We start from the raw sequence: 26,887 nt of genomic DNA, 5'->3' as shown, positions 1-26,887 counted from the left end.
ATATCTACAGACTCTGCAGGTCGCCCTCCATAGAGTCTGCTGTTGAACCGCCATGTTTCTACAGCAGCCCAGAGGAAGATGAAAACACTGGCACCAGATATGGGTGAAGTTTCTCCTTCACGCTTGTTGGGGAGAGTCAAGCGAGGGAGTTGCAATCCCCCAACTACACCACTAGATGTCACTAAATCCTACACTTATCTGCTGTTGTAGGCCTATACATGGGCTTCAGGGCAAATACAGTATTTAGTACAGTACAGTTATTAATTCCCTGGTTAAACAGAAATGTATTTAGTAATATGCACGGTGTGAATTATGACATATGTTTGACAGTGCACATAATAATGCAGTGGACCCCTGGGGCCTTATTATATCAGTTATTAATGTACTTTAGTGCTGCATTATCACAAACAAACAGACTCGGCTTTAGGGCACCTGAGGGTCTATATACAGCTAATAGCTCCAGGTGCCATATACCGTCAGTGATTATTTCTCCTAAAAACATTTTTAATATATATGTATACATGTTCCTAACTTATACTTTCAGTAATTGAGAACAACAAAAAAGTACTAAACAAAAAAGTTGTTGTTTGTATGTGTACCTGAAGGTGCATGTACAAGGAACCAGACGGTAGATGTCTCCCTACTCCGTGCAGCTGGGAGTCTTCACGGGTACGATGCTGTCTACGGATGACCGAGTCGCCATTTTGAAAAGCAAATCGTTCACAGCACACCCGCCCTGAGTACTGGAACTATGCCGCGGGGCCGGCCTCGCAAACTGAGAGTTAAAAGCAGCGACGAAACAGGTAACAAGTACCAAAATGCAACGAATAAAAAATGCAGATTTTGGGCTATCCAAATAACCTGGTATTATTTGGACAAACGTCTCTGTATCTTTTATAATAACACTTCAATGTAGTGTATATAGTCCCCGGATATAGTATTGCGGGTGGGCTTTGCTTTGTGCGGCGAAGGAGTGATTGAGGCGGAATGATATTAATAACATCTCGGTGCCTCTTCTTATTGGCTTCCAGTCTAAATTGGTGTCTGTGAGGAGGAGAACCGCGGCATTGTTTAGTGTTGGTCAATGTATGCTTTTTACTCTTAATCTTCGTTTATTAGTAATTCGTCGTTAGCTCGTTGTTGCTAACTAGCTTTGCCGCCGTTAGCTTCGAGGCTAACTCGCCAAAATGTTGGCCATTGTTATTTGTATCTTTGCGAGGCACTATAGCGAGGCTGTCCAGCTGCTGATGGGTCCGTTGTGCACGGCCACGGATTGACAAGACCCGAAGGAGCATTGAGATGTGTTGTAATGTGGGTGCATTCAGTTTGCTGGCATTTTTGGTGTCATCGCCGCATTATAATATTTAGGTTGGCTCAGTTATGATGACACGTTAGTTGTATAACTTAACAGCGTTCACACACGGTTCCGCGGATGGATGTAAGGTCGAGAGCAAAAACAAAAGGCACTCACGTCAGTGCTGTATTGACATCTCATAGTGGGTTGATTTCAGATCAATCAGCCACATACTGTCTTTGCAATGCTTTCTCCTGTGACGGTCAAAATGGGCGTGTGGAAGCTAACTGTTGAATACCGATGTAAAAAGTTATGTCTAAAACACCCCAACAGGTTCACAGACAAGCATGATATAAGAGAACTTTATTTTCTTTACACAAGACAGAAAATGCATTTGCAAATCGGAATTAAAAACGTAATGTTGCTGGCAGACACATACCTGTCATGTTTATAACATTCAATAAAGGACTGTTATTTTAGTGGGCGTGATACTTAATGTTTCCACCCTATCAGGAATAAAAAAACAAACATTTTAGGGGTTTCACTGTATTTTTAAGAGTAGATTGATCTGTCAAAAACACGCTCTGTTGCTGTCATTGTTTGCTTGATCTTTATCATTAACAGGTCATGTCCTTCCGCTCTGTGTGGTGTTCTTCAATTTTTTCAGTATGTGGATCTCAATGTGATGAAATTTAAAACTTGTGTCAGAACAGACATTGTCATGAATTCTTTGAGTCTTTTTTTTCTCATGTGTAGTGAAACTAACCTGTCTGGAACTCATTTAAGTATTTAAACCCCCACTTTAACAAACAATAAATTCATATGCAAGTCATAGTGTGTCCACATCAACATCTACCGCTACTTTGAAATTTCAGAGAACACTCATATGATAGGATGGAAATAAAAATATTATAACCACAAACCCTTGCTTTTGGACACTTTTTTTTTTAAACATAAAGCCACTGAATGCAGCAGCTGTGTAGCTGAAAAGGCGAGTAGCAGATGTACTGTATCATATCTACTTCAGCTGTTCTTTTTCCATCGCAATCCTCTTAAATCAAATTAAGATACTGAAGTGTCCTCTGTTGTACTTGATCAGATGCGGATCCCAGTGATGCTAAGGCGGAAAGTTTCAGTGATGGAGAGCTCAAAGACAAGAAGTGCACAATATGCTCTCAGATCTTTACCACTGAGAGCCAGCTGCAGAAGCATCTCCGCGAACATGAGATCAACGATAAGGTAAGCACAGCACAGAAGTGTCAACAATCGTTTCTATTCTTATAACTGCACACATAGAGATCTTGAATCTGGCCAATATAACTGCATCCAGTTGTTGGTCACTGGTAGCTGCCCAGTCGAATCACACTATTATTATTATTTTCTCTTATTATTATTAATATTATTATTATTATTATCAGCCTCTTAACAGCTCCACTGAAACAGTTGAGATTTAAGTGCCTTGTTTAAGGCCACCTTGAGTGTAGTTGTCATTATGCTCTGACATAGTAATTACACTTCAGGCAAGATCTATCAAAGTAAATGTGCAATGACTAATTGCTTATTGGCATTTCCAATACCAGTGAGAGCAGTTTTCAAGATTTCAACCTTTTCACATTCAGTTTGGTTGAAAAAGCTCATGTTTGATGCCTCTAGCAACCAGAAGTTCAGGGAGATGCTACAATACAATGCCAAGCCAGGAACCACAGGATATGTACCAGAGCAGTTGTCACAGTGCAGCTGGCCAACTGAGACGTGACCAAGCCTTTACTGGAACAGGAGGCTCCATCTGTATGGCAGTTGACCTGTTGTGGATTACCTTTTACAAAGCGCAACAAAAACTCAGTACTTTGTGGGAAAAGAGAAAAGTCTTCACATGACATCTTGGTTCAGGTGAGGAGCGTAACCCACCTCCCATAGCAGATGACAGTGTCCCACCCACAGGATGGATTTGGGCCAACCTAGTGTCTTAGTGTCTTCTTTTTCAGCCCTGATGATTTTTCACAATGTGGAAGTTAAAATCTGCCGTAGATGCCATTGTTTATTTGGCACTCGGCACAAGTCTCCACTTCATCTGCCAATCACAGTATTTGGTGCCAGGTGCTTCCAAAGCTTCTGAAATGTGCTGCTACTAGCATCATGGTGAATGTTCTCCCATATTTTCTTCATCAAGAACTGAGGTTATGTTTTCAATTAACTAGGTGTTTGCTTATACTGAAGATGTAAACGAGCGCAGCCTCAGTTGAGTGGATTGAATAAACTGCTGCTGAATGAGACCCGATGCTGAGCGGTGTAAGACATGTCTTGTGCCGTGTCTGGAAAGCAGTGGAGTGTACAAGCACAACATGTTCTCAGCTCCTGGACTTTGAACAGTGGGAACTATTGTTGAACTGCAGTGACATAGTCGGACTCCTGGATGAATGACAAATCAAGGTGGAAGATTTCTGGTAGTTCCTAAAATGTTTATCCGATAAGGTTAACTACAGTATGTGTGAATTAGGCCTGCACAATATGGAAAAAAATGTATTAGGTAATTATTGTGACAGATATTGCGGTTGCTGTATGATTCAGGATGAGTGGGAATGATCATTTGTGCATCACAATTTTCAAAATCATGATGACACTTGTTGGGGTCCGCAAACATTAATGTTTTCTTACATGTAGGAAGCAAGATTTGCTGGCCAGGGTATCTCTGCAGGACTACAGTGCTTCATTATAATGCTGTTTGTCTAGAATTTGGATATTGCATGTGGCCATATTGCAATTTTGATAACATTTGGATTAATTATCATTGTCATAAAACACAAGGTCGGATTTGCTGTGAGTCATTCAAGTTGTGTTGTGCTGTTGCGGAGCAGCTATAGCGGACAGAAGTGTAACTGAAATTGGGCTACAGAAGGACCAAAGTTGCTTAATTCCACCCCGTCCCACTGGCTGGCGTCTGAAAATACCACAGTAAATATTACACCCTCTTCCCATGGATGTTGAATCACAGCAAATTTTTTATGCTGCTGGCCAAAATTAGTGAATCGGTTTCAGTGGCTATTTGTTTGAATTTCCATTTCCTCCCCCCATATTTTGTGGTTCTACATCCTAAAATACATTCCACAGCAACTCGAAGACCTGAATCTTCGCAGTGAGCACCCACTGAGTCACCAGATGAGTCAGAGGGTTCTACTATCCGTTTTAAACTTCAGAGCCACTCCGTGCTTTGTCATGTGTTAAACTATTGGGTGAAGGTACAGTATGATGATGTGTTTACCGCTTTTGGTGGCTACTCGGAGGGGGGGCTTATTCCTCCAAGGAGCAGCAGATGATTGTCGTGAATGTGCGTGAATTCCTGTTGAGTAATGCAGGTTTTTGTAGTTCTTAATTTGTGTTTGAGTAGTTACCACTCAGAGTGTAAGTGGGCCCTCTTATCCCCGTTTATCATTTGTTTAAAACACACATCTATAGCCTCTCCCCTTTTTGAGATCCTAGTTAGGATCTAGGATTTAGGAGCTAGGTTCTTCACTCATTGCTTTGAACAGGAATGTTGTCTGTCCTCTTGACCACCTCTTCTGGCATGAAAAGACGATAATAGGACGCCATTTGCAGCGGCAAATAATCTGGTAATATTCTGTACTTGTATATCACTGTGGCTTCTCTCTCTTTCTGTTTTTCCCTCCGTCTGAAGCTGAGCCACCTAAAACACATAAAAAATTGTTTATGATTGGATGATAAAGTGAAATATGTTTTAACACACCTGCTACTTTGCAGAAGTCCATCCATTGTTCTAGGGGACTTGTTATTAAGTAGAACAGGGGGAGTGTGTGGGGAGGCAGCTTTCAAGGTTCACAGCAAATGTAGCTGTTGAAGTCAGTTAAGGTAGCACCTCAGTGAATCCTTCTGTTTCCACCAAGAGGGAGAATTAAGAGCAGCAAGCACTGGATTGCACGGGGAGACGTCCGAGATCGTTTGCACTTACATTATTCACTACCTTCTTTAACTTGTCCTCTCTTCCCTTTTCAGCCTCATCGATGTGACCAGTGCCCACAGACGTTTAACGTGGAGTTCAACCTCACACTCCACAGGTCCACACACACCACGTCCGACTTCACTTGCCCGGTCTGCAATAAAAAGTTCTCCCGCATCGCCAGCCTCAAATCTCATGTCATGCTGCACGAGAAGGAGGAGGTTAGTCAGCCGACCGATCAGACGTCAAACTCATCATTGATTTGCGATTGCTACATGATTGGAAGAACTTGTTCTCCTCTGTTTTGTCTCCTCTACCACTGTTGCTGCGCCGACCCTGCAGAATTTAATCTGTGCAGAGTGCGGAGATGAGTTCGTTCTTCAGAGCCAGCTCTCCCTGCACTTGGACGAGCACCGTAAAGAGCTGTCGGGCATCAAGGTCTACACCTGCAAGACCTGCGAAAAGGAGTTCAAGACGTCCGCGCACCTCAAGGAGCACATGAAGAGTCACGTCAAAATGAGGTCAGGCCGGGTTGTAGAAGCTGATTTATTTCGTTTGAACAAGTCAGGAGGAAAACTGCTTGAAGTTAAAAATGAATCCAACAGCTATTAAAAGCAACCTTGAGGATCTTGTTCTAGGAAATTTATGGTTTAAAATATACAGACTCTGAAGTACATCTGAAACAGAAGTTAGACTATCAAGAGACACTAACACTTTCAGAAAAAAACTACTCTTGTGAAATAGTTTTTGGTGTGTGAGCAGTTCTGTAGAGCTGAGAAAGAGCAGGTTTCATTGCAGATTTCACAGAATGACGCTGAAGATTTTGAGTATAATCCCTTCAACACAAATTAATCATTTTCCTGGCAATGTTAGTGGTTTAAATCATTTATGTGCGCAGTCTGCCATGGCATTCAATGAACAGAAAGTTGCAGCTTTATACGTTCGCATTCACTCTCATGAATTGAACACGGCAGGCAGTTTTTTATTAGCTCAAGGAAAAGCCCAAATAAGCCAACGCAAGGGCAGCAGTCCTCAAAGCTGTGTGCAGACTCTCTGTAAGTGGAAGCTAAACATTAGAACCAAGGTTAAAAAAAAAGAGCCTTGCAACAGAACACGGGAGGATTTCACTAGTGCATTGAACGCTTTATCAACTCTAAACTCTGTGGTTTGATGTAAAACTTGCAAGGCTTCCAGTGAGGTCCACACACAATACCCAAACAACTGACATGATCAAGTGCCATATATCCACAGTGTACAGATGAGGCATGTAGCTATATGTTGTGGTGCAAGATCCTGCCATATAAAAACCCTGCTATGTGTATTAGTGTAAAAAATAGTATAAAAGAGGTTTTGGTTAGTTTTGATTGTACAATGACAGCGTTGACTAATCAAGCACAATCTCATACGAAAGTACTTTAAAGTCACCACTTTTGAATGTATTATTGGTTTTCCCATTAAGTGACAACAATGTTTTTTGGAAGCATAAATGTTTTAATTTCTTTCTATCTAACTGTAAATTATACATTTTGTGTTGTCACTGTGTCAGTTGCTATTTAATCGTTATAATAAAAGAAACATGAAAGAGTTGGTACGTTAGCCGTTCCCATTGAGTGAACAGTTTGGCTTTTCCTACAGTACAAATGTTTTTAATAGCAGAACAATATTGAATCCTGCAAGGGTTAAAAGCAGCAAAGCAACTGAATGATAATAATCAGCGTTGTGTTCATCTAGATGACTCTCTGTGGTACGCAAAACCAACTACATACCTATTTTAATGTGTCCTTTTATATTGCAACGTGTTTCTTTTCTTCTAGATCCTATTGAAAAGTGCTAGACAACTTACTTTGCCTAAAAAACAATTTGACATTTTTTTGTGTTTACTCCTTCCACAGGCCGCTCAATTCAAGTTCCAGAAACTACAAGAAAAACATTGACCGCAGTGGGTTCACAAACAGCTGCCATCACTGTGGAAAGGCTTTCAAAAAGCCCAGCCAGCTTGTTAGGCACATACGAATACACACAGGTGAGTGGGGGGGAAAAAACCACTGAAAAGGGATGACGTGTTTAGGTTACGTGGAGCTAATGTAATGATGTGGGCGGTGTTGTTTCGCCCGTTCGACAAAACCTGAATTGATGTTTTCTAACGTGGGTGGGCACTGGCACCAGGTTGTACTCGGTGGGGGCTCGGTAGCCTGCTGTTCCGCTGGCGCAGGTCGTGGGCGCTGCAGGAGAGCGTGCGGGTGTGTGGGCAGCAGTGGCACAAACAGGAGAGTTGGCAGTTTTGTTTCTTGGTTTCAGTTTTTCTTTATGGCCCCTACACTTAATTCTAGGCAGTATTATATAACTGAAGTCTCACATTTGTCTTTCTGAACTTAAGTTTTTCCTCGGTTAATTCCATGACCACCAACTCCTGAGCAGTTTGCGGTACTCACCCTCCGTTTCTGAGGGGCTCAGCTCAGTTCATCACTCAGCTGTCACGCAGAAATGTCATGTGGGAAGAATTTCGATATGCTGTTTAAATTCTAATATTGTTGTGTGGATGCTTGTTCAGCCAGTCTGGGTTCAGGTAATATAGCCTGCAGCCTCCACCCACATGTTGTTTACACATCATACACATGTTCATTTGTTTGGTTAGCTGGCTGGGTGACTAATGGTGGATGGAGTTGATTCCTCTGTGCCTCGAATCTCAAACAGCTCTTAAGCTGATGAAGTGAAGAGTCGCTTGGGGAGACTACACACACACACACACACACACACGGTATGCCTTATTCTCTTACTCTCTCTAGCTGTTTCCTCATATGAACTCCAGTCAATGTCCTGACAATCAGGACTGTGTTGGTACCATGTTGACAGAATTGCGTTCACTGGTACAATGAGATATTTTCATCACTGATATTGCAGGATGAACTGCTACAAAACAGTCTTGGGGAATTTGTAGTAATTTGTTTTTGTCCTTAAGATGGACACAACCAGGGTGTCTTTTTTTATCTAAATGTAAAAAAGTGCTAAAAACAAAGATACAACCAAACATGATGATATAAATGTAATATGTTTAAGATATGAGATTTACACTCGTTTAGTGTTTATCATTTCATCACATTTAGTTTTTGTAATTTTTTTTTTAAATAATAAGAAAGAAACAGCTGTTTTAGTAAAAAACAAACACTGGGGTCAATACATTTTTTTAAAAGTGAATGTCTCTGCTTAAACAAAGTCGCAGTCATTTATTGGTTTAAATATCCAATGCTGTAATCAGCCTTACAGGCTACTAGAAGTAATAGGATTTTAACAATAGAGAGTAGTTATCAAGGATATCTTAAAGAACCCCCATTATTTACCCTTAGACTTCACTATTTACCTTTTAATAAATTAAAGTCATTAATTGAGATTGGCGAAATTGCAGGTAAGTCAAATTGCCATCAGTGTTTCCAGCATCCTAATGGCAGCAGTTTGACCCGTGTGTGCGTTTCCCCTCAGGTGAGAGGCCTTACAAGTGTTCACACTGCAACAAGGCTTTCAACCAGAAGGTGGTGCTGCAGACTCACATGGTGAGACACACTGGAGAGAAACCTCACCTCTGCATGTTCTGCCCTGCTTCCTTCTCCCAGAAGGGGAACTTGCACTCCCACGTTCAGAGAGTTCATTCAGAGGTAAGAGCACAGTACTACAGGTTTTAATACTATATATATTATATTTACTACCTCAGATACAGTGATGGAAATATGTCTGTGTGACTGAGTGAACTTTGATTAGGTAGTGTGTATCACAGCACTAACACAAGGTATCCCAAAACAAACAGTTTAAATTTTCACCAGTTATTTTTCCATCCATATTTTGTGCAGGTTTTAATTTAAGTGAAGCAGTGGGCTTACTGTCAGTGTTCTTGCAGTGTGGAGGACTGAAAGTAGGGGAATAGAAGTGACCTTAGATTACATCTCCGGATTGCACATTATACATTTTCATCACTGTTTGAAATGGAAAGATAAATTAGACACATCCAGCACTACTTGGATCTTCACAAAATCCTCTTGGAATTGATCAACAATTAGAAATACATCTTACTAATTTGATTTCAGTCGAATAACAACCGAGAGGATTTTCCCTGTCAGCTTTTATCATCTGCTAAAGAGCACCTGTTAAACAAGTGAAACCTTTGTTTATATGAATGCAGTTTCATTATTGTGGCAAATTTCTAGAAATATCTGTTCTCGTCTCATTTAATACTTGAATGAAGGGATTTGTTTAAGGAAATGCGTGACTTTCATTTAACGGCTAATGAGGTTCAGCTACTGGACAAAATTGTTGCAGTGTGTGTTTCTGTTTACATGGAAATTAAAACCATAACACTTAATTCACTAACTAACTAGCACTACACATTTTATAAAACCACACTGATCTGTAAGTGTTTCCGTTGTGTATGGCTGAGCTCAATCTGAACGGCTTCAGCAAAAGTGTGCATTTAAATTGAAATGAGTGCTAATAGTCCAGTGTTTGTTGTTTGCTTGCAAAGATGCTCCCTGTCTTCATCAACCAAGACTAGAGCAAGAACCCAAAAACTACATAGCCTTAAGACAGTCAAGACAGACTTGCACATACTGCTGTTCATCTCAGAGAGTAAATATCAGATACTTTAGACAAGACTTAATAAGCTGTTTACCAGGTTTTGGTAATTCACTATCATTTTCTTTTATTTGGGTTGTTGTCCGAGATATTTCGGTTTCTTTTTGTACACCTCTTTCACTCGCACTAAATTACCATCCCTTCTGTTCACAGCTTGTTACATTCAATGCAGCAGAACATCTTGCCATATTGTTTGTTGGAAAGGGATTGAGATGAAATTGCAGCTCTTTGTTCCTCATCTGGTTCTTCTCTTTTGTAAGCACCTCACAGCCACCAATTTTAAAGAGCCCTCCCGATTTATCCATCCTAATTTAGCCTGGACTTTGGTCTCTCGCGGTGCTCTGTCACCCAGGTCACTTCCTCTAAGTGCCAAGCTGTGGTTAAGAGGTCAGAAGAGCTATACACATCAAAGTCCTCCCCTAGGTGCCCAAATGTACGTGTTGACAGATAATGAATTCTCCCGTGTGTGGGTGTCTTTTTGGTGTTTTTTTTTTTTTAATAAAGCCCATTAACGGGTGGAGTGATAGTGACCTAGTTGATGATTGCTTCCAATAATGTGGTTAAAGTCTGGACTGGGTCAGCTCTCTGGCAGCCTGATTGTAAAGCAACACAATGGTCTCCATCACAGGAGGTGCAGTGGGTCCCCCATCAGTGGATATGCCCCAATCCTCAGTACCTGTGCATTTTATCAAAAAGCTAACAAAGCCTTAAAGTATAAAAGATGCTTTGTGTTTGCACACCAAGCTCCACACTAATTTTGTTGACTACTGCCAGTGCCAGCTGAGAAATGAATGTACCTTTTTTTTTCTTTCTACCAGTTAGGCTTCTGAAATTTTAAGAAACAAAAAATCTAACATGACTTTGACTAAATAATATTAATAGTTGGAATATGACTAAATGCAAAGCTAATGACATTCCCATCAGCCTCAACTGTACTGTGTATGCAAATAAGCAAATGACGAAAACGAACATGGTAAACATGACTGCTAAACATTAGCATGTTAGCATCGTCAGTGTGCACCATTGGCGTTTAGCTCAAAGAATCACTCTGCGTTTGTACAGGTTAAGAGACTTGCTAGCATGGCTGTAGTCCCTTTAGTAAACCCCATTAAAACAGGGGGAAGTACTGTACCCCAGTCAGGCTAATGTTTGAACCTATCCAAGGTGATTTCAAATGATATTGATTATATCTTTCCAGCGCTCACTTAAGCTACACTTAAGGATCTTATTCTGGTAAATAAGTTCCACATTAACAGAGGGGTTCTTCCTTATTTGTCATCCTTTTTGTCATCTTGGCTTGGCTGCTGTAAATTCATAGAATCTGACAGGCAAGGTAAATACTTTACCCAGAATCCTGCTGAAGAGAAGTAGCTGAGAATAGCAATGAGAATTGGCTTCATTCAACCCATTAAGGGCAGAACTTGGTTATCGTATCATTTAATGCTAAGCATGTTCAAAGCAATGTATAAGACCTCGGGAGGAATTACTGTGAAAACAATATAATTTAAAACTGGATTGCACCAAATATGTCTTGACAGATCTGCATTTGATTTGAGAATGTAATCTGTGCCACAGGAAACAACCCAAATACACAAGGGTTTCTGGGTATGAGGAGACCGATGTTCACATCTGATAGGCAGCAGTGTCCCATACTTTGAAAGCCTATTACAAAATAAACCAATGGTGGCCAGGACTAATGATGTAGTTAGCAATTTCTGTCCACCTATCATGCATAGAACCTCTTCACCACAATCTCTAATCTTTACACAAGCTGTTTGATTTAATGGGCAGTGTGAAAAAGTAAACCACATACATCTCAAATTAGGAAGCAGAATAGAAATCAATAGAAATGATTAAAATACAGTTCACATACTGTACATTTTATTGCTCAAAGATGCACTGTGCATGAACGCTACATACAGGTAATATTCATTAGGCAATGTGCACCTAAATGGAGACTATATACCCAATGCAATAAGGTACACTTCACTGATCTATACTCTGTGGTCGAGATTCCACCTTGTCTGTATATCTGTTAAAAATAGTTTCAAGCTACTGACTTAATTATACCTTTTGAAGAAGAAACACAGGGAAACAACTGTAGAAACATGTCCACACGCCTCTTTTTTTGTTTCTGCAGTGGGGGTGTTTTAATGGTGTTTCTTTTAGAATGAATTGAGTCTGAATAAAAAGCTTCACACTTAATTCTCTCTGATGAGCTGTCGGGTTGTATTAATGCCTTCAAGCACATATTTGAAGCTTAGTTCTGCCCCATCTACTGTGTTTCAGTCCACCTTTACCCACTATACACAAGTGAAATGTTACTTGATCATTTTCTTTCAGGTGTTCAATTGGTCAAATTATACTTTCTCTATGTCTCTTAACAAAATAGATATGAACGAATTGAATGGTGGATATTTTAATTTTCACTTGTTGACATGATTGTGTATTCCACGCTAAAAGCTTGTGATGGGGCCAGTTGATTGAATTACTTCTGGAAAGCCAAACAGCAGGACCATTTGAATAATGCATCCAATTTTAACAAGTGTTCTTCAGCTGTCCTGTTCCAGATAGAGTTTGTCCTTATGATTGACTGACTTAATGAATAAATTATGGTCAGGGTTATTCGCAATAGATTTCATGAACAGATTCATACTTGGGTAAAATCATCTCACTTAAATCCAATAAAATGTTTGGTCGTGTAGGATGTAAGCATGTACAGGCAATCACACTGTCTGCAGACAAAATTGCATCTAAAACGTTCAATTTCAGGTACTACAGCTCAGGAAAACAACCAAACCAAAATCAGCTACAGAATAGAAGTCAAACATACAAATGGTTGTAACTTTGCTTATTTTCATGACAAGGTAGTAGATACATTTATAAAACTACAACTCACAAAAAAATCCCCACTTAAGTGAAATTATGGAAGTTGCATTTGCTTCAAACTGCTTCCTCAAACCACAGCATCTCAGAAAGGGATGGACAAATAAGTTTGAGTGTGCAGTTGCATTTGTATGCATATTGTGCTACCAATGCCCTCACAACTATGCTATTTATAGCGGTTAACAATAAAGTAATGCATTAGCAGTACCAAGAGTGTGGGTTTGGATTCTTAATAATAGATTCTTACGTTTCTAAAAAACTTGTTGAAAGGCTTTCAGCAATTACACTTCAACTGATTTCATCTACTTTTGGTTATTTCTCTTGAACAGACACTTAACACTCTTTCACTTCTTCAGATCTAACATGAAAACTGACTGCTTCAAGAGCTTGAACTTCAGCTAGAACTCCCTTCCAGACAATTTACATTTTAAGCTGTTTTTGCACTTGCTATTTTGAGCCAAGTGAGCACACATTTTTAGATATTATTTATATAATTTTATGGTGGTTAACAATAGAATAATTGGATTTTTGCTCTATGTTTTTGAAATACAAGTAATACAACAAAACAAAACCATATGCCATTCTAACTCAACTTTTCAAATTTCCATCCATCCATCCATCCAATCCATTTTCCTCCGCTTATCCGGGGGTCAGGTTGCAGTGACAAGCAGGTTACAGCAGGGGTATTCACACCTCCCTCTCCCTAGCAACATTTTCCAACTCCTCCTGGGGGATCCCGAGGCTTTCCCAGAGCAGATTAGACATGTAATCTCTCTAGCGAGTACTGGGTGTTCCCTGGGGTCTCTGCCTAGCTGGATGTGTCTGGAAAGGCACTCTGGAGTCATCCTAATCAGTCAGACAGACAGACAGACAGACAGACAGGTACATTTAAATAGGCTACAATAAAATACAAAAGAATAAAATACAACAATAGAAAAAAAAACAAGCTACAAAACAACTAAAAACCGACAGTAATACCCGGAGCAGGCTCCCGCTAGGACAGTGCCATTTTGCGTTTTTCCTGCGCCACCTCAGGTGGCTCCTTTCTGAGCTCCCACCAGGATGTCCAAGATCCTCACCCTGTCTCTAAGGCTGAGCCCAGCCACCTTACGGAGAAAACTCATTTTAGCCGCTTGTACCTGCAAACTCTCTCATGGCCATAGATGAGGGTTGGAACATAGATCGGCTAGTAAATCAAGAGCTTTGCATTCTGGCTGAGCTCCCTCATCACCACAACGGTCCAGTACAACTGCTGCATTACTGCTGACACCAGTGATAACTAGAGTTATGTGGTTAACAATAGAATAATGCTTTAGTACTGGCAAAACTGTGGGTCTGGATTTTTAATCTATGTTTCTAAAGTTAAAATTAAAAAAACTTTATCCCATCCTAACCATCTTTCTAAATTTGCTGCCTTCAATTTCCTTTTCTTTCTCTGTAGACCTGGTTTCTGTCCCGATGTTTTCACCATTGTTGTTGTCTCTACCTTCCCTCTTCACCTGCCTTCTGATGACATCTATTCCACCTTTCTCCATTCGTTCACAGTCCTTTGCTCCTACTTAATGATCACCACTTCAGTAAAAAACACACATCATGTCCCCATGAGAAATGATCCTCCACCCGTGTCCAGCCATCTTTCACATATGTTCTACACCTGTGCACATTCATTCTGAACCCAGCTGCCACAAAGCTATCATCATGACGGTGATAACACCTTCTTTACCGGTGCTCTTTTATATGCCCTCACACTCTCAAAAACATACTCCAGATGCATCCTTTCTAGTGGCTCTGGAGTTCAGCCACCTTTCTTCACAAACTCTCTCCATTTCCTGTAAACAATCCCTCTGCACTGACACTCATCTTCCACTTCACTGCTTTGTCCCTCATGGAATAGCAATCAACTTCCCCATGCTTGCTTCACACTCAAAAAGTCCCACTTGCTCGTATGGATTTTTGCTTTTATGGATTTTGCTCTTGCATTGCCTTATCATTTTTTTACTATTTTTTTTTAACATGACTTAAAATGTTGGTTTCCACTCACCCCTTGTTGTATTTCAGTTATGGATGTCTTCTCAGTGGTTTCATTTTTCCAAACTATTCTTTCCTATCTTACATCAGCATCTTACTGTTCGCTGCTTAATTTCTACAAGTCTCCAAACGTAAGTCGAAACTCCAAAACTCTGCCAAACCCAATCAAATGTCCCTGTACTTGTTCTGGACGTTTGTGTCCCCCAAAAGTTCAAACTCCAGTGTTATCTATCCAAAAGTCAACACCCATTTCAGACTCAGTGGTCGTCAAAGAACTGAACTGTACACTACTGATACTTATAAGTAAGATTGACTTTTGTTACAATTGTAATTAAAAGGTTGTTTACATTAGTGTATAATAAATCAGAAGCGCTACATTAGTGATATTCACACAAGAACAGTTCCTTACTCCCACATAATGTTATTGTAGATCATAATAAATGACTGTCCAACGGGTGTAAGCACTCATAATTTATACCTATAAATGAAAGCACACACTCTTGAGTTATTGAGTTAGATACAAGGAGCTGTATTTGACTGGGAAATTTATGGAGGACAAAAGGCAAAAATATCCATATAACTTCTTCATAAAACCTTCATGCCTAGACTACTAACAAGAGCAAACAATGAAGGTTATGTCTGGCATCCGTATTTTACAACTGCAACGTGATGTTTTCAGTTTATTTGGTATTTACCAGTTTCTGATGATCACCCTTCTTCAGACACATTTTTATGACTTAATGAGGACAGACCAAATGCAGTATGTATCTGTCTTTAAGATATGATAATCTCAACTAGTCACTGTATGAAATGGAGATCCTGATCCTTGTTTTAATTGGTACTACTTCGTCTATAATCCGTCTGAAATGCTCCTGGTTCTGCATCCCTACTCAGGCACATCCACTGCTGAACAAACTTGTTTTGCTTGGGACTGCGATAGGAGGAAATAATATCATAATTTCTTTCTGAAATACAACATACATACAAACATACACGCAGCAGCCATAGATAATATCTTGTTTGTGTTTTATGTTCTCTTACAGACTAAAGGCGTGCCGCTGTTCCCGTGCATGGACTGCAGCTGTGCATTTAAGAAGCTGGGCAGTTTGAATGCCCACATCAGCAAGATGCACATCTCTGTTATTGAGGTGCCCTCCAGCACTCCGGTAAGATAACAGTATGCAGAAAAACATGAACAAAAAGGTTGTTACTGCCCAGCATCCGCTTTGAGTATATCATTATTCATTCTTTTGACCCCAGTGAATGCGTTTAATGAGACATACTACAGTTCTTGCCACACAATTAGTTGCAATTTATGTTAGCACTGACGTCAGTGGCAGTTTTTAGTCACAGATAGAGATTAAGGTTCTAACATTTCCCAAGTAATGTTGATTGCTTACTGCCATATTAAAATAGTTTTTGTGGAATTAATATGTCTTACTTGGATGACTTTTAATTTTCCCTGTCTGCTTTAACTTTCTTTTTCCTGTGTTAAGTTGTAAGCCGCTATCTCTCATTCAAAAAGGAGATAAAAATATTTTTTATCTACTTATTCTAGGAAACAGAGACAGATACAGAGTACCACAGGTATACTTTAGCCCGATGACAGATTTTCACTAGTTGCTTTATTTACTGCAAACAAGTCTACTGTCAAGATTGGTACGAGGCTCCGTCTCTGTAACTGTATTTTCTTAATAAGCCATTGCTTCTTTTTCAAAAGATCTTTTTATTTTTATTTTTTTTATCTTTCTCATTAGAGAATTGTTAGATAATGATGCATTGTTATTTTTTAATTGGTATTTTGGTACTTTCACCATGCCCTATTGCCAAAAACTCTAAAAGCTTCAGCTTCGTTTGCACTAAAAGAACATCACTCTCTTCCAGTTTTATGCTGTAAAACAATGTCCAGTCTGCCATGAATCAAGCTAGTCTAACCTGACATACAGTGTAAAATGCAGCATAGAGCCTTTCAAACCTCTCAGTGATGGCTTTGTTTATAAAAAGGGGAATACGTTGTTGACATTATTTGGTAATTAGTAGGGGATTACTTACTAATAATTAGTTGCAGTTTAGTGATGTTAAAATGCTGCATGCCTCATATCCACATACCATCAACCTTGTATATGTAACCATAGCCACCATCTATATTTATATGTCAAAGTGTCAATGATTCACAAAGATGTAGACACTAATTAACATTTTGTTCACTAATGCCCAATGCCCTGCTAATTTTATGCTCCACAGAGCCCCTAATAAAAATTAGTCAGCTTTCAAATGATAGCATGTCCTGGTCTTGTGAATGGCCCTTTGTCACATCAGTCCTCATCTTCTTTCTTCCCACCTTCTCGGTCCATTCCCTCTCTTCTTCTCCCATAGGAGACAGAGACGACAGGTCAGGCTCCTGGGGGATCAGAGGGCGGCGAGGGGGTGACAGATGTCATCCAGCAACTTTTAGAGCTCTCTGAACAGGTCAGCGGTGAGACAGCCCAGCCTCAACCTCCAGAGCCAGCTATTACCATGGAAACTGCCATCAACCAGGACATCCTGCAAGTGAGCAAATGACATTTAGTCACTAAATGAATAAGATTATCAGAAAACTCAGTAGTATTCAAGCTCCCACAGGCTCACTGGAACCACATGCCTCAGACCTAACCTGCAGCATATGAGTCAGATATTAATCTTAAAGCAAGACTTTAAGGAGCGCACTGCTTTAGCTCCAAGCCTCAGTGTAACATGCACTCTGTAAGATATGAGAATGGACAAAAACTCATCATTTGGAAAATTGTCCTTGTCTTTCTGTCTGTGTGAGGGGCTAGCAATCAGGGACAGAGGCGGGAGCAATTGTCCGTTTAGATCTCAAAATGTTAGTGGAACCATTTATGTGGAAATGATTTAGATGGAGATGTGAGGGCCCACATTAGGAATATATTTAAAGAGATGAAAAGAAGAAATGTTTTCCATAAACTCTCTAAAATGTCCCTGAAATAATATTTGTTTAAACCCAAATGATATGCTCTGTCAAGTTGCCTTTCTTTGGTGACTGAAAGGCAGGATTTTCCACAGCGGTGGAATGATCCATCCAGGGAGAAGGAGACAGTATAATAATGAATTTGGACCTGTAGGATTTATAAATGAGTACTGCTGGAGAGTTGAATAGAGCCTCCAGTCTCCAACACAAAACGATGTGATTATCACTGAGATTTGGACCACGGCTTCATTTTTTTGGCCAGTTTTTGTCAATATTTTTCCATTTTTTACAAGCCATACCTCAAATTGTTGAAAATATAATAATTATAATTCCCTATATGATTAGGTAGTAGTATATATTTTTTTAGGATTACATTGCTGTAACATTTGCCTGGCGTTGAAAGCCTTTTTGAGCAGTGGAGTTTTCTGTTCTATTTCTGTAGCAAGCTCTGGAGAACAGCGGGCTGAGTGTGGTTCAGCCGCAGGGTGACGCCACACCCAGGGAGTCGCAGAACCAGACCACTGAGGGCGCCGCTGTAGAAAGCAAGAAAGTACAAGGCCCTGACAAACCAGCCAGGGAGAAGAAAAGGAGCATTTTCAAGAAACCTATACAAATGCCAGGTAGAAGGATTACGCAGTATCACAAAAACTCCGTCAATTATAATTAAAATAACTGATTAAATTAATTAAATCAAATATTTGCAGCTTGAAAAATACATGCTTATCTTATATGTGTCAATTTAATTATAAAATGATGTATGCTGGCAGCTGTTCAGAGTTAATAAGAAAATATGTCATCGAAAATGGACGATTAATGATTTGTAATGACCAATTAATTTGTAATGAAAACAGCTTTCAGTTGCAGCTGTCGACTGACAGAAACACTGGACGGCTGCTTCACTCTGCCTTCCTTTCCAGGCTCCATCAGGGAGGAGAATGGTGTTCGTTGGCATGGCTGCCCATACTGCTCCAAGGAGTTCAAGAAGCCCAGCGATCTTGTTCGCCATATTCGCATCCACACCCACGAGAAGCCTTTCAAGTGCAAACAGTGCTTCAGAGCTTTTGCTGTCAAGAGTACCCTCACCGCACACATGAAAACGCACACGGGTATCAAGGCCTTTGAGTGTCAGTGCTGTCTGAAGTGCTTCTCCACTTCTGGCAGCATGAAAGTACACATGCGTCTGCATACAGGTGAGAAGCAGGTGCACTTCATGAAACGGTTACATTTAAAGCCAAAGTAAAATGAACATTTGAGTGCACTTATTTCACTTTATTGGCTTATTACACATGTCACACCATACACCTGTTAAACAGTACACTGTGTGCATAAATTAAAGGAGACATACATAAACATTCATCGTAATGTTTTCAGTTTCCTGGCAGCCTCTGTCATTTAATATTCAGCTATATGTTAAATAAATTATACAGCAAATTACAAAAGCTGGACCTGTATAAATATAGTGGTGGTGCTGCTACAGCTAGAGCCCTGATTTGCATCTATGTGTTTGCAATCATTATGTTTTTGCTTCTTAGAGACATTACCTTAAAGAATCATCCCCTGGACATAAAATGTCAACATTAGTATAAGTAAACAAAACTGTGTAACAGTTTAATCATTATGTGCAATAATTTTGTCTCTCTAATTGCTATGTAATGGCAGTGTCTATGTTAGGTGTCTACTTTAGTTCCGGTTATGTGTTAGCTCTAAGCTAAGGCTTTTGATTAATATGTTCTCAGCTGTATTTCTCACTGAGGCTTTGTGCTGAACAGTTCCATCCTTGTCTCTTTCCTTGTGCTGTAATGTGGTTTCATAGAAATCTATACTGTCTCCTGCTAACTGAAAGGCTTTGTAACCTTTTGTAGACAAAAATTAAATAAAATTATATGAGCTTGCTTACATTTTTGGTTTATGTGTGAGTTTCATATTATTTATAAAGATTGGCTTAGGGACAGTACATTCTGATATGTTTTTTATGTTATTTCTAGCTTATTTTTTAAGATTCTTTTGATTTTTGTATTAAAGTACATATGTCAGAATCAGTGTAATTCTCTAAATATTAATTCTCCAAAAGCGCTATTTTTTCCCCGTTTTTCCTAGGTGTCCGTCCTTTCCCCTGCCCTCACTGTGACAAGATCTTTCGTACATCAGGCCACAGGAAAACACACATTGCTTCTCACTTCAAAAGCTTACAGCAGAAGAAGCACAAGTTTCCCCGAAAAACCAACAAAGCCAAAGTGTCCAAGAGTAACCTACCTCTGCCTGATATCCCCCTGCAGGAACCCATCCTCATCACTGACTTTGGTAAGAGCACGTGTAGACAGGCACATGCGTATACACATGGGGGATGGTGTTGCGTCTGTGTTCACGATTGCAAACATACACACACTCTTTCACTGATCGTTGGGATTAAGTGGATTGCATTGTCCCGTTGCTGCTGTGTGTTTTCTGCACAAAATGAATTGTCTTTTCACATGGAAGTCCACATGTTGCTTGTTCACATATTGCTTAACAGGCCTCATCCCATCCCAGAACCCTCGTTTGGCTTTCCAACAATACCTGGAGGTGATGGGCAACGACCGGCCGTACAAGTGCCAGTTCTGTAGTAAGGCCTACAAGAAATCAAGCCATCTGAAACAGCATGTCAGGTAAAGCTTCGTCATAACACTGCATGTCAAGTACATAATGTGAAAGTTTCCCAAAAAAAAGTTTTTGATTAATCTGCTGATAATTTTTTTCTCATATACATCACATTGATCCAAAAAGTGAGACTATTCACTCTGCAAGTAATGACTTCTTCATTATTGGAAACCTAATAGTTCCTTTCGATATATATACCTTTATATCACTGGCTTGTTTTAAAACCTGACATGACTAACGAGTACAAGGACTTCAACTTAGTCAGTCATGCATAAAATAGGACATTGAAACAGCACTAAGAATGATAAGTAGCACTTAGCACTTAGCAGGTCTGATCTATGTATCTTCGTTGAACTTTTGAGCCTTTGCAATATAACAGACTCCCAGCATTCGTCTTCATTTCAATATTGAGAGCTTTATCTAAATAATAGCGCTGTCATCCTTGCAGTGCCTTTAGATAGTCGCGCCTCTTTATTCGTCTTCTTTATTGGGAGGTTTATAGTAATGGGTTGTAGCTCAAACAGAGGATCCATATCTGCCACTAGTGACAGTTCCCTTGATTCACTGATGAACAGAACCGCAACATATTTTTTTTTTCTTTTTAATGCCAGGGGATTTGATTCAAATGGACCAGGTAATAATGTATATTTAATATAATAAATAAAAACAAATACACCAAACCATGCCTAGATATAAACCTTGTCCTGAAGATGTTGGGTTTTCAGTATAAATATTACCACATTTATAAATATAAATTACTTCAAGTTAAAATATCAGCATTACTCAAAACCTCATATTTTACAATACATTATTTGTATGACATGCTACTGCTGTATACTGTGTGTCCTACCTAAAACAATATACTGAATCTATAGTTTTATGCCTAACTAGTTTAGTTTTCCCACCCCTTTTATCAACCCAGGTCTCACACAGGAGAAAGGCCCTTCAAGTGTGTGCAGTGCAGTCGGGGTTTCGCCTCCTCAGGAGTCCTCAAGGCTCACATCAGGACCCACTCAGGCCTAAAGGCATACAAGTGCCTGATGTGCGACACCACGTTCACCACCAGTGGCAGCCTGCGACGCCACATGACCACCCACAGCGACCTGCGACCTTACATGTGCCCTTACTGCCAGAAGACCTTTAAGTCATCACCCAACTGCAGGAAGCACATGAAAACACACAGGTTTGGGCTTTGTTACTGTGTTTGTTTGTGGTTGCGTTTGTTGTTTTTATGCTTTTTGCACGTACTTTGGAGCATCAGATATGCAGTGACAAAGTAGTTGTATACAAACCAGAAGGTCAGAAAAAAATATTATATATAAAATATATTAAAAAAGCAAATGCATCAATCATTATTTTAAATCTAAGGTTCTGCCTTCCTTCTTTTGCCAAACCAGATATGAACTGGCCCAGCAGCTGCAGCCCCAGTCAACAGAAGACCACTTAGGAGGGAGCACTGTGGCCCATGATATTCAGGTGGAAATAGAAGGGGATTCCCTCCAGCAACCGTCTGCTACCTCAGCAGACCAACAAAGCATGCTGGGACTGGGCCAGACAGAAGTTGTGAATGGAGGTCAACAAGTGACGTTGGAGGCACCACTGACTGACCAACCCCTTGTTCAAGGTGAAGGTAAGCAGGGGTGGAGCCAGAGTGGTGGCCAGGGGTGGCACATCATGGATGCAAGCTTACTGGGTACAGGGCCAGCGCGTGTGTATCAAGTGACTGTAATGTTATTTGTTGGAAAGTCAATCAAGTCAAAGGGATGCAAAACAACCGCAAAGAGACACAACATGACTACAAATAGACATAAAACACACACAAAGACATGCAAATTGACAACAAAGAGATGATATATCTCACTGAAGTTGGAAGAAATTCTTAAAGTACAAAAAGATCAAAAAGTGTCCTGCTGATCAACTTCTGTTTGTTCAGTATACAAGCCCCCTTGTACTTCAAATATGGCAAAGTACACTACCTCCAGCTTCAGCAATCCATCTACAAAGACCAGAACCTGGTCTCTGGAAATAGAGGTCATCACACTGTCCTTCAGAACCAAGCAGATGTTTTTCATAATGAACTGTTTGTGGTTAGTTTTGAATTGGCTTTCAACACCAACCTACCTCAGTTTTAAAATGCATCAATTGTGGTCAGGTTCAGTACTCTTCACCTCAGCTATCTATATTTCATGACATTTTAATAGTGTATAGACTGGAATTTAACTTGCATACAAAGGATGTACAGTGTTAAAATGTAAAGGAGGAGACCGGTCCATAAAGTGTAGTATTTTCTTATCATTCCCAAAAGTGACACTTGCTGCTCTGAATCTAATGAGCCTAATAATCCCTATTTTCTCTCTTAGTTTTCACAATAAAGTTGTTGTTGTTATTATGAACCTCTTCTCTGCACAGTTTGTACAGTTTCATATAGGCAATTATTTCTCAAGTGATAGCGAGACAATTTGTATTGATAAGTGACCTGCAGAAGTGCAGTGGGCAAACACACCAACAATGGACCCAGTGATAACATCAGGACAAGAGTAGTTTGTAATGTGTTTAAAGTAATCTGCTGTTTACGTACACGTTGAGTACATATTACCTTTTTAACTTTTACTAGATGCAGAACAATGAAAATGCCTTTTCTAACAGTTTTTGTTTTTGTGAGTGCCAGACTGACCCGTTGTATCGCTGTGCATCTCTTTCTCTGTGGTGACAGACTCATACGTGACTACCCAACATGCTTTGCCTCAGAATATCAGCCAGTATGAGACACCAACACTCCCTCAGCCCGCTTTTGACCAACAAGCTCTAACCCAAGGTACAAACACAAACACTTTATGTCTCACCCATTTCACTCATGCAGGCTTTTTCATTCTGGATTTTTTCACAGAAACAATTTTGAAACTATTGTGTTCATAGTGCATGAAAGTACACGTCTGTGTGTGTGTTTATACTAGACAAAGAAGTAGAAAGTATTGGTATAGTGCCAAACATATGTTTTCTTATTGAAAAGTGATAGATAATGAGCTGTAGCGAGTCACTTTATCATGCCAGTAATTACTCCTGCAGGGTTTTCTGCTGTAAAAGTTTATTGATTGTGCAGTGAGCAAATGTTGGCTTCAAGAAACCTCATTAGTAATGAAATCCCTCACTTTAGATTATCATTAAAAATAAATCAATCAAACTAAAACATTAGTGATGGAATAAACTTTCTTTCAGCTTACTAGGCTGTCAGAAGAGACAGCAGTTGTTGGTTGTGGGAGAAAAGCCAGAATCACTACAATTCCCACAACTACCAGAACAGTTAATTTGGTCATATTACATGTACCAAGTGTCTCGTGTCTCCATTCTTCCCACTCCATTGTATAACTCTTAATCCACTATAGTGCTAACATATGCTTGCTACTTTGCTCCTCCAAGTTCCCATCATGCCAACTGACTGTTGTTGGCAGCCTGGATCCTGTGGAATCAGAATAGTGGATTTTGGGCAGCATTGCAAACTGACAGCAAACATCTGTCAGGCAGATCCACCTTTTCTGTTCCCTCAGGAGGCACTATAACCTATTTATCTGTCCAGAACAGACCTGGAATTTCATCATTTTAGGACCATATGGCCTCGGGTGTCATCAAATTTTCATGTGCCTGGGCAGGATGACTCCTGAGCAGCCAATCATATTTTAACCCCTAGTATTCAACTGTCATGTTTAAAGTATTATTATATAGTTGTTAGGGATATAAGCTGTGACACTGATGTCTCGGCTTTCATGTGGGAAACCTTGTATTGTTTTGTTATTTGTGACATACTGTGTTCACAACAGTCATCCCACTTATTTTTTGGTCTTATTTGGTAAATTGGTGCAGCTCCACTTTCAGAGGTGCACGTGCTGTTCTTTCTTTGAGGTTCACGTACTGGGACTGCAGCAAAATGAGTGTCTCTTCAACTGCCACAGAACGTATGAATAATGAGCACCCAGACTGCCACTCTGCTAACATTATACATGGTTAAGAAATCACAAAAAGGAGCTTTGGACTGTTTCCCTTTGTGGGTTATGGAGTGTTTACTTTTGTTTCCAAAATAATCAGATGTGGCCACAATTTTGAAAGAAAATGAAAGAACCAAATTTGAAATCATATGTTTTGAATTTCTCATTTATAAATTTCAGTTAAAAGACTGAATTGAAATTTAGTATTAAAACACAGAATTTCAAAGGATACTTTTAGTATTCTCAAGCCACTAGATAGATCATTTATTTAAATGCACATGGTCTGAATGCTCTCATTGTTTTGGATAAAAGTGAACTGAATTGTAATTGCATGTTATGTAATAACTTTATTAATCCCCAGGGGGTGAACTAGGCATTTGGCTACCCATGCACAGTAACAAATAACCGATACAGTCAAACAGCTACATGCCACAGTACTAACACACACATATTCCAAGAGAACATTAATGTAGCTCAGGAGCCCAACTAGCCACTAAATAAAGAAAATTGCAATACCCAAACAATATATTAATACAATCAATCAAATAATAAATAAAAAGCAGAACATAAGTGATAAAAACACACGAGAGATATGAAATAAAACTTTATAATATTAACAAAGGCAAATAACACAAAAAACACAACATATACCTCAAGAAACAAGTGCCGTGACATCCCAAACGTTGTACAGACACTTAAAAGCATGACCTTCAAACTGAATCATGGTTTGAACTCCCCATATGGTTCTCTCCAAAACCGAGTCAACAATTGTAGAAGCTTGTAGTCCTGTTCTTATCATCGGTAGTGATGCTGTTATCCCAACATACAACCTTTTGTTCATACTTGATCCAATAACTAGCTACTGTCACATGTAGCATCTGCCCTACCTGCTTTTAGCAATAACATCAGCAAACAATGTATTTATATATTTTTTGATGAGCACAATGTTAGGTTGCAGTAATACTTATGCTGTATAGTCTATTGATCAACGATATATCAGCACTTTTGTAGATATTTTGGTGACAAAAATGTCTTATTTAGTTTTTTTTCCCCCTTTATGCACACATTTCTTTCAATAACAGACTCAAGGTTGTACATCATATTTCCACTGCAGGCTGTAATCCCTACGGTGGTTAATAAGTAGTGTCAGCAGTCAACGGTGTCAATAAATGATGGTACTGAGCTCAAAGTTCAGTAATTTAAAATCAATGAAAGCCATCCATTTTGCTGGCAGGCCAAGTTTCTGCCTGTTATTTTGCTGTGTTGTGCAGAATTTATATAAACACAAACGTGCACCTAAATTTGATAGTTCCTAATGATTATTTTTGCTGAGAGAAAGGTTTGTACTTTATTTGCTTATCAACTGCATTTGTGCTGAGTTGAATATCCATTTTCACTGTTAAATGCTGGGACATCAGGTATCTGCTTCTTCAGGTTTACTTTTGGTCTGTGTTTTTATTTTAAATTCTTCCACTGCTTGCAAACCTGCATTATAGTATCTATATAGAGTACTGCAGGAATGAGTTAGCATTTTTGCACTTCTGGCTCTCTCGTCTCAAAGTCAATGGGTTTTTTGAATTGGCTTTTGGTTAGATGCCGGCTTAAATGATATCTGTGATTAACATAGGCTTAAGAGATCCCCCTGGCCAGAACAAAAAATACATCAGTAAATATCCCAACTCATGAATTTTAAAGTTTTTATGTGGTTTAAAAAGGTGGATGCTAAATGAGACTGCAAAGGTTGTTAACATGTTGTGACATTAAACGTCACTACGCCAGCTTAGTGGTGGTGACAGAGTCGTGCAAACGTGGTGCAGTTTGTTTGTAGCCTAATGTTAACTTTTTACTTGTGGCGATTGCATTTACGCTTGAAAAATCATAAAAGTAGTAGTTATTTTTGAAGAATATCCTGATAAACAAAACGTGTATTATAGTCTAGTATATAGTAACTATTATAAACTTTTGTTCACAATAGAGCTTATATTCTGCAATAATCCAACACTCAACAGAAAAATCCCACTGGCTTTTTGTCGAGGGAACCAGGGCACTTCCTAAATATGTAATTGCACAGTGAATTAGCCAAACACTGTAGACTGATTATTCCGTTTAAAATTAAATAGCCAGTTTATTATTTTGATTCCATGCTAATATTGCAATCAACCAGTGCCAGTACCTTTTTAAATATGATCAGTAAGTGGAGAGAGTGATGATTCTCTGTTGGCTCCCTTCAGGCTTCACCATCACTGAATCAAGCTACAATCAGTCCCAGTTCTCCACTGTTCAGCAGCTGCAGGATTCCAGCACCCTGGAGTCTCAGGCCCTATCTTCCAGCTATCACCCCCCAAATCTGCTCCACGTTTCCAGTGCTGAGGTGGTGAGTTCTGGACCCCTCTGGGCTTTGACCCTTACCTACAGTCACTTCAGTTGGACTTCAATGTTCAGCTTTAGAAAGCAGCTTTCATATATATATCAATGAAAGTATCACATAATTTTTTTTAGTATATAAATATATATATAGATAT

The 26,887-nt window shown here is 39.5% G+C and overlaps 1 protein-coding gene across 1 annotated transcript in view; it reads left to right on the top strand.

Moving 5' to 3' along the window:
* Window positions 1–597: 597 nt before the first annotated feature.
* The window catches only part of LOC118335574 (zinc finger protein 236-like), a gene marked incomplete at its 5' end in the record, with an annotated part of 56,597 nt that continues 30,307 nt past the window's right edge, over window positions 598–26,887 (top strand). Inside the window, 16 exon segments of the mRNA XM_035671929.1 lie at window positions 598–803; window positions 2,394–2,533; window positions 5,303–5,467; window positions 5,589–5,767; window positions 7,139–7,269; window positions 8,724–8,896; window positions 15,824–15,946; window positions 17,157–17,330; window positions 18,191–18,368; window positions 18,666–18,938; window positions 19,846–20,049; window positions 20,261–20,393; window positions 21,308–21,568; window positions 21,783–22,015; window positions 23,099–23,200; window positions 26,597–26,739. Coding sequence (XP_035527822.1) covers window positions 752–803; window positions 2,394–2,533; window positions 5,303–5,467; window positions 5,589–5,767; window positions 7,139–7,269; window positions 8,724–8,896; window positions 15,824–15,946; window positions 17,157–17,330; window positions 18,191–18,368; window positions 18,666–18,938; window positions 19,846–20,049; window positions 20,261–20,393; window positions 21,308–21,568; window positions 21,783–22,015; window positions 23,099–23,200; window positions 26,597–26,739 — 2,664 coding nt within the window.

Source organism: Morone saxatilis, unplaced genomic scaffold (genome assembly GCF_004916995.1).
Source record: "Morone saxatilis isolate NCDOM2014 unplaced genomic scaffold, NCSU_SB_2.0 Contig24, whole genome shotgun sequence".
Classification (NCBI taxonomy): Eukaryota; Metazoa; Chordata; class Actinopteri; family Moronidae; genus Morone; species Morone saxatilis.
Note: the sequence above shows the minus strand (reverse complement) of the source record. Positions and strands in the feature narration are given on the sequence as shown.